We start from the raw sequence: 17,990 nt of genomic DNA, 5'->3' as shown, positions 1-17,990 counted from the left end.
ATGAGGAGGAGTGCCTGTTCCAAAATCCAAGTCCCTCCTCTATTCTTAGAGGTAATGATGTGATGTCAGTAGAACTATAGGGCTGACGATTTAGATAAGTGACTCTTTAAATCGAGAAAGTTATGGGACCTCTCCCCTGAAAGTGCACATCTGTGTATGTACGTAAAAATTTTCCCTGGACTTGGCCCTCTTTTCCTGGATGCTGCATTCTCTTCCTGATGGGGTGGCCTCATCCTGAGCCCAGGCTTCATTTGCCACCTATACTGTAACAAGTGCCAATTCTTATTTATGTGCTTATTTATTTTCAGTCAGAACCTTTCTCTTACACTCTGTATTTGGAGTTCTTAACCTTTTTTGTTCCACGGACCCCTTTGTCAGTCAGGTGAAAACCACGGACCCCTAACTAAATTCATACTATAGTGTGTATTATTTTGTAAATATATCACACCCATACCAACATAACCCCACAATAATATTTTTTTATTTGAATTCAAGCTCACAGACCCCTTATTAAGAACCCCTGCTCTATATCCAAATATCCCATTGTCTATCAGAGGTTGCCAACTAGATATCTTCTTACATACCCAAGAAAATGTCCACTTTGCCCCACTTCATCTGAAAATGGTATTTCCTGATTTCCTTCAATGGAATTTATTAAATTCCTTCAATGGAATTTATTAAATTTATTAAAGGACTAACGATGTGCCTTGCAGAGTTATGTGGCTCAGTTAATGGAAACCCTTCCATTTAGTTACCTAAACCAGACAACTGAGAGTCACTCTAACTTTCACCCCCTGTCCTTATACCATATATCTAATTAGTCTCCAAGCTAATTCATAGCCTTATGATCTCATATCTATCCGCCCTGCCTTTCATCTTTCTTTCAAATATTTTTGAGTACTTATACTATTTATAAAGCAAAATGCTTAATTCAAATGATATAGCAGTGAATAAAATCTATCTCAACCCTACCCCCATGGAGATTATATTCTCATGTAGAAGCATAATAACTATTTTATTTCCATTGTGGTAAGTGGTAGGAAAGAAATGAACTGTGAATTAAGGTACATAAAAGAGGAACTTTAACCTGAAGTGGGCTAAGGAAAGATTTCATTAAGAGAATTATGTTTAAGCCGAGCTTTTAAGGATGAAAAATGATAATTTTACACGTAAAAACTAATATTTAAATAGTGCTTGCTATATGCCAGCAGCTGTTCTAAGAAACTTAACATGTATGAATTCTTTTAATTTTCTAATGACCCTATGAGGTAGGTACTGTTGTTATTGCCATTTTACAGAAAGGGAATCTGAGAAACAGAGAGGTTAAATAATTTGTCCAAGGTCACACAGCTAGTAAGTGATAGCTGTGACTCACACCCAGGCATCCTGACTCCAGAATCTGTATTCTCAGCCACCTCTTTCTTTTTCATGTGGGCATTTTTGAGAGGCAGAGTGGGGAGGAGAAGGCAAAGAGGACACTGTGAAGTGTTTGAATGTTGAAGCCAGCCACACCAGGCCCTGTAATCCAATCCAGATTTTGCTTCATGTCCTTAGATCTTTGGGCAGCCATGAAGGGTTAGAAGCAGAGGAGATTTGGATTCTGGCCTTCATTGTTTCTTGCCTAGATCACTGTAGAAGCAACAGGCATATGGTGTTTTTTTCCTTCATTCTAAGATGTTATAGAAGTTAAGACACACTATCAACTTAAAAATAGCTTTCTAGGAAAAATACAGTAAAATTGCACGTAGCTGTGTTTTTAGACCAAATTTGTTTTTAAGCCAAAAATAGTAAGCATCTCTCTATACAATTGTATGACTTCATCAATCATATATGAGACTTCATTACATTGAAAATTCAGAGAGTCCGCTAAATAGGACTGGGCAGTCTGTAGTTTTACTGGGCAGTCTGCAATTATGCATGGCATTGAGGTAACAATACTTTTCATAACCAGGTTTCTATGATCTTAGTTTAAAAAAAAATTTTTTTTAATACATTGAAAATATAGCTTAAACTATACAGTTTGTGTCTGAAGCAAAACTGGGATAAGGGAAGTAGAAATAGGCTACAAAAATGATATTTCTTTAAGGAGCTAAGGAATTGAGAATGTATATATCAAAAAGGCCATAGAAATTGTTGTTAAAATAAGTTTTCTTAACCATTCATTCTTTTCTATCCTCCTCCTCTTTAACATGCTTATCTTTCTCAGAAGTAATTCTTGGTAGATTCTAGTTATTCTCCAAGAAGCAAATTGGGTGAATAATTGTGTTTCTCACGTGAGTATCCTTCTGTGCACTTAAAATGGAGAACATTTAGTGATTCTTTGCAAATATAAAAATAAAATTATTTTAATTTGTATTCAATCATATGACTCAGCAACTCTTCTCCTAGATATAGACCCAAGAAAACAGGTGTTCAAACAAAAACTTGTACACAGGTATTCATAGCAGCATTATTCATATTAGCCAAAAAGTGGAAATATCCCAAATGCCCATCTCCCAATAAATGGATAAACAAAATATGGTGTACCCATACAATGGAATATTATTCAGCCATAAAAAAATGAATAATATACAGATAAATGCTACAACATAGGTAAGCCTTGAAAACATCAGGCAAAGTGAAAGAAGCCAGACACAAAAGGGCACATATTATATGATTTCATTTATATGAAATACCCAGAATAGGCAAATCCATAGCCATGAAAGATTAGTGGTTGCCAGGGACCGGGAAGATGGGAATGGAGAATGTCTGCTAATGGTTACAGGGTTTCTCTTAGAGGTGATGGAAATGTTCTGAATTTGATAGTGGTGATAGTTGCACAACTTACGTATATTTTAAAAACCACTGAATGGTACACTTAAAAGGATGAATTTATGGTATGTGAATTATATTTTAATTTTTTAAAAAGTATATTCAGGTGGGGAGCAAAAGAAAGATATCTGAAAATCTATAAGCAATGTTAAGATATGTTGTCATACTATATATTCCAGTTAAGTTTAGATAAGCCAGAGTGATGTCTACTTAGTTTCCTATCTCTTAACATTCTAGCGTATGAACTAAAATAGGACATTGTATTCCTGAAATATAAGCTATGTGGACATGGGAACAAGGACTACTTTTAATGAAAAACTGTCGTTTGTTGGCATGGCTTTTGCTTGGTTGTAATTAGAAATATTGGTATGTTCTTTGTAGCTCATCATTTAGCTATGTACAGATCAATCAACAGATACCTGAGAGCAACAGTGAAAAATGAAGAGAGTAGAGTATTTTTGAATAGATAAAATACTTGTTTTAATCCTGTCTATTCCTGCACAGGGAATATAGCACCTGTTAGTGCCTGGGTGTATGAATGAAGCATGCCCCCAAGAACTTGGAAATAAGGGAACTGAGTTTACTTTCTGAGCTTTAAATTGTGATGTAAACACAGAATAAAGCATATACACACATACACACACACAAACTCATTTTAAGCAAAAGTATGGCTCCTTTACTGACAAAATGCGATGTACTCTGAGTTAAAATAAAGAGCATTTCTATTAGTAAGTAGGCAAGTCAGCCCTGGAAGCATAAGAAGAAGGACTCATTGAGCCAGGTGTTGGCATTCCCACCTTGTTTATCTGTACATACGCAAAATCATACAGCCCCAGCCAGAGAAAATCAAGTCTGTCTGTAGTTCAAGACAGCAGGTTCACTAACCTAGAACCTTAACCATTCAGTTTATCAAGCTAATTTGCATTTTTTCAAAAATTCCCTGTCTCCCATATTACCTTCTGAATATTACTGTTTAGCTTTTCAGAAATGTGCTAGCTATGGGAGCATAAGTTATAATCATATCTGTGATGGTTATTTCTCATAAGATTGGCAAATCTGATAGACCATCTCCAGTGTGTACCACTTAGCAGTTTTCTGAGGGAATAAATTCTGAGGACAAAAGAACAGACATGGCACATGAACTAGCATAAATGTTACCCCGATAAACCTGTAAGGAGGCTGTCTTTTGCCCACTATGGCCAGCATCTTTCCACCCCAACTTTGCATTGAAGTCAAACATGAGGAAGCTTTTCCACATGAGAATGTTTTGGCATTTTGCACGCTTTTCAGTTGCTCGGGTTTTTTTCAGTGGTGAAACACACAAGGATAAATGATAGAGTAATGTCATGGCTAATTCAAGGTAATTCAAAATACTGTCAGATTTATGTATTAAATCCTGAACCTAACTAAAAAAAGCAATAACCCTCTAGCACTGGGATTCTTTGGTCACCATGCTACCATCTCATTATCATTCTGCTTTGTGGTTTAGTCAGTCATTGATTGGTTTCAGGTGTGGCAAGTGGCTGTCTATTCTTTGTTAAATATAGTTAAAATTATATACTATACTACTGAGGTAGCTGCCTTATTAGAATCAATCCTTTGTTTAGTCCTGGTTATTACAGCATCCAGATATATGTTTTTAAAAACAGTTCATTGATAATTGTTAATTGAAGTCATTTATTCTATTTTCTTAATTGTATTAATCTGCTTTTTTCCTTAAGTAATACACAAAGGTGTTTTTTTTCCCCTGAAATTGTTATTTTTCTCCCAGGAAATAGAAAATGAATATGTCCCATGGAGTCCAATCCTGGTATAAGTTGATGTGGTTTTTTTTATTTTGTTTTGTTTTCCTCTGTCAGGTTTGCCTGTCTGTCCTGAGCTGGTGAGGGAGCACATCCCTAAAACCAAGGATGTGGGGCACTTTTTATCTGTCACTGGGACAGTGATTCGAACAAGTCTGGTGAAGGTCCTGGAGTTTGAGCGGGATTACATGTGTAGCAAATGCAAGCACGTTTTTGTGGTCAAGGCTGACTTTGAGCAGTACTACACCTTCTGCCGACCTTCCTCATGTCCCAACTTGGAGAGCTGTGACTCCTCAAAGTTCACTTGCCTCTCCGGCTTGTCTTCATCTCCAGCCAGGTGTAGAGATTATCAGGAAATCAAAATTCAGGAGCAGGTAAATGACCAAATAAATGAGAAAAATAAAATAAATTTGAAGAAGCAAAGTAATTTTCAACTATGAGTAAATTGCTAGGATTGGGGAACACATAATAGATTACAAATGAAATGGTGTCAAAGCTTTGTGGACTTATGTGATTATACCAAATACCATTAATTGTATGCTTTATTAATATGTATCAATAAAATTGATTAGTTTAAAAAAACTTTGTGAAAAGTCAAGCTTGAAACTCTTGTATGTATATCAGAATGTAGTCTTTAGACGCTATGAAATAGCCTTTATACATTTATTTTTATATATAGAGAGAGCACACACACAAATGCATTGATAAAGAGGTTGTGGAATGATTTAATAATCATTAAAATTAAAGATATGATTATTTAAGAAGTTCAAACTAGCCATTCTTAACTAAGGGATAGGAGAAAAAGAAATGGATGTAACTGGATGTTAAGTATTACAGTGGGCAGGATTGCGGTTTTGATTCCATTTTATCTGCTGTGTCAAATGAGGTATGTATAAACACTCTTTAATGAGTAAGGATGAGCGTGATTTTCCTTTGCTTACGTCTTAAATACAAAGGTTTATTCTCTTATTTAAAATAAGAAGGAAATAAGCAGTCCACGACTAGAATGGAGGCTCCTCAGTTTCCAGGACTTGGGCTCCTTGTGTCTTTCTGCTCCACCGTTCTCAACACAGGGGTTCTTGTCTTATGATTGTCTCTGGTCCAGGATGGTGGCCACAGCTCTGTCACAGCTGTGTTCTAGTCAGAGCAGACAGCAGGTTGTGGCAAAAGGGTGTGCCACCCAACCAAGTCTGCATTTAAGCCGTCTCTCTGGAAGTCCCTTGTAACATGACTGCTTACCTCTCATTGTCAGCACTTAGTATATGACTGCATCTAAATGCAGGGGAAGTGTAGTCTTTTTGCTGGGTACATTTCTACTTGGAAAAGAGAGACTTCTGTTATACTAAGGAATAACCAAGGAAACTAATTTGCCCCAAGGCTTATGATTAAGGATCAGGAAAGAGAAATTGCTCTTTTCTAGGTAGGAAACTTTATTATCATGTTTAGAGCATATGTTTTTTTAACAGCCCACAGGGTAGATTAAAATTGGGGATATTTTTCATATTGGCACTTTTATTTTACTGTAGTTTTAGTGACTTCTTAAACAGATAGTAGGCATCATTTTTAAAAATTTTGTAAATCCCCATTATTATTAAATGAGATAATGTCAGAGACACAGAAGTTAATTTCAAGAATTGCTAGGATTCTGAATATTTAATCAGAATATATTGGGAAGCATATGTGGTTCAAGTGGTTGAGTGCCCACCTCCCACATGGGAGATCCCAGGTTCGGTTCTGATGCCTCCTGAAAGAAAAAAAAAAAGAAAAAACGAAATCAGGAAAGCCAATGTGGCTCAGTGGTTGAACTCTGACTTCCCACATATGAGGTTCTGGGTTCAATTCCTGGTCCCTGTTACCGCAAAAAAAACAAACAAACATATATATGTATATATGTGTGTGTGTTTGTGTGTGTGTGCATGTATATATATATATAAGCAAACTCAGTATCTGTTTTCTTTTTCCTGTTAGGTTCAAAGGCTATCTGTTGGAAGTATTCCACGATCTATGAAAGTTATCCTGGAAGATGACTTAGTAGACAGTTGCAAATCTGGTAAGAATGAACTTTTATTACTTGTATTGGAGGTCCTTAAATAAGAGCCACTTTCTGTTTTCCCAGTGTTACAGTTTTAATTGCTGATGTTAAGAACATAGGCTGAGGGAAATGGACTTTGGCCCAGTGGTTAGGGCGTCCGTCTACCACATGGGAGGTCCGCGGTTCAAACCCCGGGCCTCCTTGACCCGTGTGGAGCTGGCCATGCGCAGTGCTGATGCGCGCAAGGAGTGCCGTGCCACGCAAGGGTGTCCCCCGCGTGGGGGAGCCCCACGCGCAAGGAGTGCGCCCGTGAGGAAAGCCGCCCAGCGTGAAAAGAAAGAGCAGCCTGCCCAGGAATGGCGCCGCCCACACTTCCCGTGCTGCTGACGACAACAGAAGCGGACAAAGAAACAAGACGCAGCAAATAGACACCAAGAACAGACAACCAGGGGAGGGGGGGAAATTAAATAAATAAATAAATCTTTAAAAAAAAAAAAAAAAGAACATAGGCTGGGGGAAGCGGATGTGGTTCAAGCGACTGAGCTCCCACCTACCATACGGGAGGTCCTGTGTTCAGTTCCTGGTGCCTCCTGGAGAAGAGGAGCAAGATAGTGAGCTGGGGCAACAAGATGACATAACAAGGAGATACAAGAGAGGAAAGACAGTGAGAGACGCAACAAAGCAGGGAGCTGAGGTGGCTCAGACAACTGAATGCCTCTCTCCCATATTGGAGGTCCCAGGTTTGTTTCCTGGTGCCTCCTAAGGAGAAGATGAGCAGACACAGAGAGTGCATAGTGAATGAACACACATAGCAGACAGCGAGCACAAACAGTTAGGGGGAGGAAATTTAAAAAAAAAAAATCTTTTAAAAAAAAAGCATAGACTGGCATGAAGGGAGAGAGACAAATATGTCTGATCACTTATTCCACACACCAGTTCTCCTCCATTGGATGGAGGTAAAGTGCTTCATTCTTCAAATTCTATCATTTCCCTTAAAGCTGGGCTTCTTCAAATGCCTTATTTATGCTTATGAATATTTACTGAGCTAACATTTCATTAAAATGATGAGGCAAGCACTCCACGGAAACAAAGAGAATAGTTTATATCTAGAGCCAAGAGAAATTCTTTACCAAACGACATCCCCTTCTCCAAAAGGGAATCATTAGTCCATAGTTTGAAAATTATGTCAGAAATCTTAATGGTTGAAGTTGTCTGAATAGACAGTTTATCTAAGGAAATAATAATCATGGATCACCTGCTAAATGGTTAAGGTTATATATTAAAGTACCTGGTCATATAGGACTCTATTTAAACAAAATCCATAGTATCAAGTTGATGTTGGCATGAATTCAGCCTGAACATGAAAATACCCTTTGATAGAGAATAGGATGTTTTCATGCAGTGCATCTGAGCTGGATTCCTTTTGCACTGAAAAAAAAAAAATTCTCAAGCTATGTTTTTTTCCCATATGTTACCAGTAATAAAGATTGGATGGAAGCAGTCTGTCAACATCTATTTTTTAAATATATCCTTAGATCTGAGCCTCATGGTAATCAAAAGACATACATGACATTACCCTTGCCCATGAGGAATTTCCAGTCTACTTAGGACCCCAGGGTGACATCTGCAGAGCACTGTTGAAGGTGTGTGCTCTTAACTGTCAGTGCAGCAGGAGATTAAAGATGGCCTCACTAGGGCTGGCAGCACTAGTTAACTTAGCTGCAGAAGATAGAGGGGCATGGAGAGACTGAATTGTATAAAAGACTTCGAGCTTTCCAAATATCACATTGTTTATAATAACACTTAATATAAGCAGTAACATTGCTTATAGTAAAGAAGCATTTACTATAGAAAAATACAGTAGTTTTAAACATATATCTATTGCCTTGGACCAGCATATGTACCTCACAGTTGTTCTGATGATATGAATCTGCTATTCAGTAATTATTTAAGTAAATGCATGAATATATGGAAGGGTTTTGAAAAGTATTAGTCGCCCTACAAATGTAAGGCAGTGTAATATTAGCTAATATTTATTGAGTACCTGTTACATTCCAGATTGTGCACTAAGTAATTTACATACATTATCTGAACTGATCTTTAACTGTAGACCTATGGTGGAGATATTGTTATTCCCCTTTTTTAGATCAAGAAACAGGCTCAGAAATTTAGGTAACTTGCCTAAGGTCTCATAGCCAATGAATGGTGGAGCTGGGATTTGAACCAGTTAAATCAGTGAACCCAAAGTTAGTACTCTTAACCTGTCATCAGTACTCTGCATTTCCACATTATCCCTGCTTAGGACAGTAAGATTATTAGTAAGGGATGCTACAACTAAAAGTTAAGTTCCTCCTGTGACTGATTTAGAAACCTAAATATAACCCATTGAAATTGACCATAGTGGAGGACTGTTCCCAGTGCTTATATAAAGTTGCTTCAGTCATTTTCAGCTGAAAAAACTGGTGACAGACAATACAGATGATCATTATCCTTGATTTGGTTTGGCAACCATCCAAGCAGTAGTTTAGGAAGGATCTTGAAAACATGTATAAAGTATCTGTTAACGTGTTGGTCAACATTTAGTGTGAGGGGAGCGGAAGTGGTTGAGCACCTGCTTTCCATATATGAGGTCCCAGGTTCCATCCCCAGTACCTCCTAAAAACAAACAAAAAACCCAGCTCTCACTGGGGAGTGGATGTAGCTCAGTGGTTGAGTACCTGCTTCCCATATACAGGTCGTGGGTTCAATCCCCCGTACCGCCTTAAAAAAAAAAAAGGAAACATTTAGTTTGTAGTTGTTTTTGCTTATAAATATGCCCTCTATTCTGTGAATTGGTACCACCAGTTCCATTCATTTAGCATTTTCTTCAGAAACTCAGAAGCTACAGATTATACATTACACATTGAAAATTGGAGTGAAAGAATTTCGCATCGGCAATCCCATGATTGACACAAAGGCTTGGAAATGAAGAATTGTCTTAGTTCAGAGATGATGTTTGTTGTGTAAATTATATAAGTACCAGGCTTGGGTTTGGGGCATGTCCAATGTCCTTTGTTCAACTAGATTGAAATTCAGGGACAAGATTATAAGTTTATTTTTGCCTTCTTTTCTCCAGTACCAAAATATTGAATGCCAAACAGTGATATGTACTTGAACTATGCATTGGCATTGTATGTAATAAGCACAGATGTGAATATTTGGAGAACGTGCCTATAAACTGCCCAGGGCTCTTAGGAAAAACCTATAAAAGTTATCATTCTGCTCACCAGGAAGGGGAAAGTTACCTCAGATGGGAAGGGACGAACCAAGAAAGAACTGGCAGGGTTGTTAGTATTTTGTCCTTTCATAGTTTATGGCAAGGAGCTTGGAAGACTAGGTATTCATTCCTAGTTCACTCATTCCAAAAATAAAGGCAGTGAGTAAAATATTAACAAAATTGACTTAAGCTTTTAGCTGTGCAGATACAAGTGCCCCTTTAAAAAAAAAAAAGCGCGTGGTGTTCCTTTGCTCCCAAATTGTTGTCTGGATAGTGTACACCACTCTAAACCCTAGTGGGCAGGCAGTGATTGGTTTCCGGTCCTTTATCATATAAATCTGCTCAGCATGCAGGATGCTACTGCTCAACTCAATTGGTACTTTTTCCAGGAGATGACCTTACTATTTATGGTGTGGTAATGCAACGGTGGAAGCCCTTTCAGCAAGATGTGCGCTGCGAAGTGGAGATAGTCCTGAAAGCTAATTATATTCATGTAAATAATGAGCAGTCCACAGGGATCATCATGGATGAGGAGGTTCGAAAGGAATTTGAAGATTTTTGGGAAAACCATAAGAGTGATCCCTTTGCAGGTTTGTGGTTAAAGGTATAAAGCTGATAATTATTGCCAGCATTCCACTTAGTAGTTAAGTTGGCTTTAAGTGTGATGTGGGGGCAGCCTTAATGTCTGCATAATTCAGTGGCTGAATTCATAGTTAGCATTAGCAAGTGCCCGTAGCTCTAGCCTTTGAAGCCCCTTTCTGGCATAATCTTTTAATTTAAGTTCTTTCTGAAAAAATCAAGGCTGAATTCCAAGAGACTTTCAATTTATTATTTTAAACAAACATTGTACTGCTGAAACTGTTGGGAGTTTCATACCTCTCCTTTACCAATTAAAATATAGTTCCTCCCTAAAAAGGCAAAACTGCTCCTTTTGTGACACTTCATTTTATTAAAGCCTAATTTCTTTTGAATGCATCTTATATAATAACAGCTTCATTCTTTAGCTAAAGATTTTTAAATAAGGCATAAATAGAAAATAGACAGTGAGAGGTAGAAAGATGCAAAGGATAAGCTGTCATCACAACAAAAATTTTGAATGAAACTAAGATGTAATTATATAGATTTAAATATCATAGCCTTTTGGTTTGTAGAACAGCCTTTTAATTTAAAAATCCCAAACTTATAAAATACTGTTTAAATCTTCACATGCCTGTTTTCATTCTTCCTTGGAGTAATTTTTTGAGAAAAATAAATCCAAGGCAGTAATAGATGAGTTCTAATAAAATTCAACTAAATCTCATATATTTAACACTTTATTCTTAAATGCATGCTGAACTACATGTAAACTTTCAGAGAATAATAAAGCTCCCATTTTCCTGAATATAGGCAGTTTACTATTATTTGTGGATAGATGTTTTCTTTCGCTTATGCATGTAGCACATATGTAGTATTTCCTAATCATTCTTTTATCTGATCTATACAGAAAGAACCAAAAAGTTCTTTATATTTGTGGCTTTGTTAAGCAGCTCCTTTAAGATATATTATTTAAAAAAATTTTTTAATTGAAAATTCTCAGGAACAGGTCTTTACAAAAATCTCTTAACTCTTGCTTGGCACCTCTCTGGTAAGGGCCATGTCATTGCTTACTAATTACAGTGCCACAGTTCAACTCTACCTACTTGTTTGAATCAGAAGACTCTAACAGTACAGCTTACTCACTGGATAAAAAGAAGTAAATATAATAATCTTATGAGAAATGCAACATTGTCTTTTTTAGAACAAACAGATTCTCCCTTCTTAGTTTATTTTGTTCCCAGCCATTAACAGCACATTATACATCATCACTTGAGTGTGGTGGGGAGGTTGGAGGTGGATGGAGAGCTGTATCCAAAAGGAAGTCCTGGGAAGTGGACTTGGCCCAATGGATAGGGTGTCCACCTACCACATGGGAGGTCCACGGTTCAAACCCCAGGCTTCCTTGACCGGTGTGGAGCTGGCCCATGCGCAGTGCTGATGTGCGCAAGGAGTGCCTGCCACGCAGGGGTGTCCCCTGCGTAGGGGAGCCCCACACATAAGGAGTGTGCCCCATAAGGAGAGCCACCCAGCACAAAAGAAAGTGCAGCCTGCCCAAGAATGGCCCCGCACACACGGAGAGCTGACACAACAAGATGACCCAACAAAAAGAAACAGATTCTGGGTGCCGCTGATAAGGATAGACGCAGTCACAAAAGAACACACAGTGAATGGACACAGAGAGCAGACAACTGGGAGGGGAGGGAGAAATATATAAATAAATAAATCTTTTTTTAAAAAAAGGAAGTCCTTATTTTCCTATCTAAAGCTGGAGATTACATCACTATTCAGCTCCTAGAGATTGACCTGGTTCACTGAAATCCAATACTGGGGGTATTGACCAAGATGAGTGAAGGGACTTTTTTCTAATCTACAGAGTAATTTCAGGGAGCTTTTGACCCCAGTGTTTAGGTGAGGCTAGAAACCCAGAGTACTTATTAGGGTCTACTAGGTCATCCAGACTCACTGTGGGTTGACCCAGTTGTCGCCTAAGAGGCTCTCTTCATTGAGGTGATGTAGGGCCAAGCCACAGGAGTGCACTACTAGGCCATAGGCACACTATTAGAAATGGCCTAGAGGGAAACGGAGTTGGCCCAGTGGTTAGGGTGTCCTGTCTACCACATGGGAGGTCCACGGTTCAAACCCTGGGCCTCCTTGACCCGTGTGGAGCTGGCCCATGTGCAGTGCTGATGCGCGCAAGGAGTGCCCTGCCATGCAGGGGTGTCCCCCGCGTAGGGGAGCCCCATGCGCAAGGAGTGCACCCTGTAAGGAGAGCCGCCCAGCGCAAAAGAAAGTGCAGCCTGCCCAAGAATGGCACCGCCCACACGGAGAGCTAACACAAGATGATGCAACAAAAAGAAACACAGATTCCCATGCCGCTGACAACAACAGAAGCGGACAAAGCAGATGCATGCAGCAAATAGACACAGAGAACAGACAACTGGGGCAAGGGGTAAGAGGAGAGAAATAAATAAATCTTTAAAAAAAAATGGCCTAGAACCAGAAATTTGGGAGAGAAGTAGGGATAGGGGAAGTAGTGTTCACCTTACTGCATTCTCTTCCATGACAGAACCTTCAATTACCATGAATCAAGGAATGTAGTTTTTCAACTTAGACAACAAATTTAATGGCCCTTCCCCTTTCCTTTTTTTGATCTTCAGTCTTACATTCATAGTATATCTTCTGTGTTGACTTTTAGTGTGAGAAAATCTTGAGATCAGAAATAAGCACAAGTACAGGTAGTATAACAATAGTGAACAGTTAAGTAACTCCTACTAGGTGCCAAGTACTATTCTATGTGCTTTATATGCCTTTGATCTTCAGTAAATCCATGTTACACAGATAAGGAAATGAAGGCAGAGAGGATAAGAAACTTGCCCAGGGTCACACAGCTAGTAACAGCACTGGCACCAAGGCCTATTGTTCTTTACCATTGAGCTATGCTTCCTGTCAGCAGTCACTGCATCCATCTTTTTCAGCATAGCTGTCTAACAGTTTTGGCTTGGCAGTCTCCCAGTCAGTTTGCTTACTCTTAAACTGCTTATTGGGGAGACAGTCCTTCTTCCTGTATATGTATAATCTCAAGTCAAGTCTATATTTACTTACCTGCTGGCAGGTCTTCTTAACTGCTTAGATCCCTGGCCCCTTTCCTCATCTTCATCTTTTTTCCTCTGGGCTTTCTACCTCAAGGAGGGGTAAAGGAGGGGTTTTCTATGACAGTTAATGAACTTCCTGTGTTTACTAATTCTTCTTTCTGATGCCCATTTACTAAAAGGTTTTCTTTTTTCACCATTTCTACTACCCTGAGTCCATCACAATGGCTTTGTTGCCACTGTTAACAATTTTGATTCATTAGAAAAAGTAGCCTTTGTGCATAGGGCCATAAATTAAGGAAGTCCTTTTTCTTTGATGGTTTGGCAGAAAGGGTCCTGGAACTGGTATCATCAGTTGAAGGAGTACTTGTACAATTATTTTTCTCTTCAAAAGAGCTATCACTGAAACATAAGTGCAGGCTCCAAGATGAATATAAAAGTCCTTTACATGCAAATTAGTTACCAGCATGTGGCCAATAATTTCTGGACACATGAGTACAGACAGAGTACCTCACAGTAATGAACTCAGTGAAAGTTAAGATAGGCCTAGGAAAGCCTTTTTAGAATCTTGCGAGTTCTAAGAGCCTCTGTTGACTGATTAGGCCAGTGATCCAATGAAATACCTGCTTTATTCATGACTGGAATAGTCAGATTCTCAGATTTGGTATTTTGATATTTATTTGACAGTGACCCTCTTATTTAAGGCAGAATTATTTAGGGCCCCCAGCTTAGATTGCTAGGGTGGTAGCCTGTAATCGTAATACCCTGTAACCCTAGTAACTTATTCCAGGTAAAAGAGAATTCACCAAACTGCTCAGAACAAATGCTGAATTGCTTGCAGGGTGTCAGTTTATTTCCCTGCCACCTGAAGAGAAGCTCCATGAGCCCAAGTACATTTATATTTAAAGGTTATGGCTCCTATGATCAGACTTACTGTCTCTGAGATGGGCATCTTTCTTTTATTTGGGGAGTAGAGTAATTTTATCAAAAACCAGAATACAGCAGGTATTTTCAAGGGATAATAATGGCCAGATAGGTAATAAATGAGGGGGAGAATGAGATTGCTTTTTTTCTTTCCCTTCTAAAGTATGATACATTTTTAGAAACTTACACAGTAAGCAGCCAGTAATAAAAAGCAGACATTTCGTTTCATGTCATTAAGGAAAAGACTTAACAGAACCAAAACAATTAAATTACTCCTCATTATATGGAAATGGTCCTCTTGATCATTTTATTTATTTACTTATTTTTTAATTTTTATAATTTTATTAATCCTCTAGTGAAAAATCTGCAAAATCACCAATCAAGTCACTGAAGAATCTTAACTCCTTCTGTTATCTAATCTCCAGCTAATTTTTTGCCAGCACCACCACTGGCCATTGCAGTCCCCCTGACTTTCTTCATTCTTTTCTTGCGTTCTTTTCGCTGTTTTCTTGAGTGGGGTCTTTTTCTTCTCATATAGGCCATGTCTTGCAAGTCTGTGTTTGGGTTCATTGTTCTTTGCATAATCCAAGGAATCATAAATCATGCCAAAGCCAGTTGTCTTGCTGCTACCAAAATGGATTCTGAATCCAAATACAAAGATGACATCAGGTGTGGTTTTGCACATTTTGGCTAGTTTTTCCTGAATTTCTGTCTTAGGTACTGTTGTCTTCCCAGGATGAAGGACATCGATGACCATTTGTTTCCACTGAAGTAGTCTGTTAGTCATGAACTTCCTGGTCCGGATAGTTACAGTGTCATTCATGATGGCTAGAATTCTTCAGGCAGCCAGGGAGGCTTGATCGTTTTCAATGGTAGGAAGAGTGTGGCTTTTAGGAGGATGATCGGTTAGGATAGGAAACTGCACATAGGTTTTCTTGAAAATTGTTGGTGACTTCTCATCGTTCTGTTTCTCCCAGCAAGGAATGAAATACTGGCCAGTTTGTGCCCTCAAGTTTTTGGGCTGTATTTAGTAAAGCTTGCTGTGGCCATGGTGCTGGCTGGTGGGATTCAAAGGACTGATGCTACAGGAACACGGGTCAGAGGTTAGTACCTATTTAAAATTTTTGAAAAGTATTAACACACTCAGGCCATCTTTTCTCTCTCCTGAATAAAAATTTCCTGTTGAGCTTTTATTTTCCAAATGTAATCTTTAAAGCTGGCAACTGTCTGAATATCTAATACTCGGTCAAGCATCTATACATCAGAAGCTACTTTCTAAAACTCCAGAAAGAGAAAGAAATTCTAAGTTTTCAGTGTGTGTGTGTGTGTGTGTGTTTGGTTTTTTCGTTTTTGAGGTACCAGCCTGGGGATTGAACCCGGAACCTCGTATGTGGGAAGCCAGCATTCAATCGCTGAGCAACATCAGCTCCCCTAAGTTGGTTTTTTCGTTTGTTTTGCTTGCTGTTTGGTGGGGGTTTTTTTGTTGTTTTTAGGAGGCACCAGGAGCTAAACCCAGTATCTCCCATGTGGGAGGCAGGAGCTCAATTACTTGAGCCACATCTGCTCCCTCAATGGGTATATGTTGTTTTCTCTAGCTTATAAGGGTGCTACAAAATAAAATCTACATTTCTAATACTGCATAAGTTTTTCATTGAATTCCCAGTCTTTCATCAAGAGGAAAAAAACTAGAAATAGTACTTTTTAGTGTCTCCAAGTCAGTGTCTCTCCATCTGTGACAGTCATTGTGCCTCTCTCAGACTGCTGCTCTCAGTCATCTGCCTGCTGAGTCCCCTTCTGCTGGTTGATGGCAAATGTGCCATCTGCCATGAGGTGCTGCTGTAGGTTACACATTTGAACAAAGATTACTCTAAGTGTGTAATTATGTCCTAATGGCAAAAAGCTCTCTTGTGGCTAACACATTTAACTGACCTCAATCTGACATAAAGTTGGGTTTTTTTTAATGGCTTTTGCATGGTCATAGTAACCAAAGACTAAACAGCCATTGTAAATGTTAGTAAGGACTCTAAAAATTTTATTCCATTCATGCTATAGTTGAAAAATAGTACTTAACTATTTTTACATATTTCATTAAACTACTAAAAGTTTCATAAAATAAAAAGGTTTTCACTTAACTGTTGGAATCATATGATATGATCCAACACTTCTACGTGCTTAAATAAAAATAACTTGTATAGCTTTTCTGGAAAGATTGAATCACAATTTGATATTTAAAAACATTAAATAAAATCAAAACTTATAAAGTTTAAAAAAATATTAATAGGCCTAAATGTCTGGAAATAGCACATAATCTATTAATAGAATTTAGATTTTAAATGTCATGCAGAAATCAATTAAAGATTGTTATATTGATGACAGTTAACTTTTCCAAAGGTTTTCTAGTTAAATCCTTCCTGGAATGATCTTTGGTAACTATTTTTAGAAAAATCACCATATAAAATATAAATTGTGTTAGAATTTTAAGAGGACCATTTTCTTTTTCATTACTTACAATTATCCATGGGTCCTTTCACAGAAATTCAAAACTTTACATATTTAATTTTTTCTAGGTGAATCTCATCTTTTATTGGTTGGTGATCCTGGAACAGGGAAATCTCAATTTCTTAAATATGCAGCAAAGATTACACCAAGGTCTGTGCTAACTACAGGAATTGGATCTACAAGTGCAGGTATCTTACATGACAATTTCAAATAATTTAATATTACCAAAGAATCTAACACAGTGGTTTTTACTTATGAAAAACTACCTATACTTGGATAAATGTCAAGCTTATTTTTGAGTTACTGCCCAAAACTGAAGGAAACAGGCTGCATTAATTTTGTAGCTCTAAGAAAATATTAAAGCTCCATCATCACTTAAAGTTATTTGTCAAAAATTTAGCCCACATTTTATTCCTTGCACCTTATTTATCTATCTCATGCTCTAGTAATTATCTTCATACATATCTATGCAGGGAAAAGTATGCATCATCTGGCATTCTATGAAGACCCAACAAACAGAACATTAATATGAATTGAGGAAAGAAGTTCACTTTACAAGATACATGGCTTAGGGCTTAAGACTTTCTCATGCTCAGAGATTTCATGGGCAACAGCAGTCCCTACTAAATTTCTTAGGTAGATAAAATGTTCTATTAATATGCAGAAAGTATAATTTAAGTCATTGAAATGTGGAGCTTAATTCATACATGGTAAAGATTTTCCAACAAGACCATTTAAAATCCTTGGCGGCTAAAATGTCAAGATTTGATGATTTAGTGTCTTGGATAGTTTTAGGGAAAATATTTAAAAATGTGTTTTGATGGCATTTTCTATTCTGACAGTTTTCATGGGGAAATAGTTCTTCTAAAATTAGGTCTTTATTTTCATATACTTTACAAATGTTATTTACTACTTGTAAGGGAACCTAATCATTTCCATGATCTGTGTTCAGATTTCTTATGAGAAGTTTATGCTTTAAAATTTAAGCAGAAAATGCTCTA

The 17,990-nt window shown here is 37.8% G+C and overlaps 1 protein-coding gene across 3 annotated transcripts in view; it reads left to right on the top strand.

Moving 5' to 3' along the window:
• Nucleotides 1-17,990, top strand: part of MCM9 (minichromosome maintenance 9 homologous recombination repair factor) — an 89,215-nt gene that overhangs the window by 6,799 nt on the left and 64,426 nt on the right. For 2 of the 3 annotated variants that reach the window (XM_058307337.2, XM_071218643.1), the window contains exons 3-7: nucleotides 4,671-4,987; nucleotides 6,582-6,663; nucleotides 10,291-10,491; nucleotides 15,468-15,593; nucleotides 17,058-17,177. In XM_058307337.2, coding sequence (XP_058163320.1) covers nucleotides 4,671-4,987; nucleotides 6,582-6,663; nucleotides 10,291-10,491; nucleotides 15,468-15,593; nucleotides 17,058-17,177 — 846 coding nt within the window. The remainder of the gene's footprint in view (nucleotides 1-4,670; nucleotides 4,988-6,581; nucleotides 6,664-10,290; nucleotides 10,492-15,467; nucleotides 15,594-17,057; nucleotides 17,178-17,990) is intronic. The other variant, XM_058307338.2, reaches the window with a different exon arrangement.

Source organism: Dasypus novemcinctus, chromosome 11, assembly GCF_030445035.2.
Source record: "Dasypus novemcinctus isolate mDasNov1 chromosome 11, mDasNov1.1.hap2, whole genome shotgun sequence".
Classification (NCBI taxonomy): Eukaryota; Metazoa; Chordata; class Mammalia; order Cingulata; family Dasypodidae; genus Dasypus; species Dasypus novemcinctus.
This window is presented reverse-complemented; position numbering and strand designations above follow the sequence as displayed.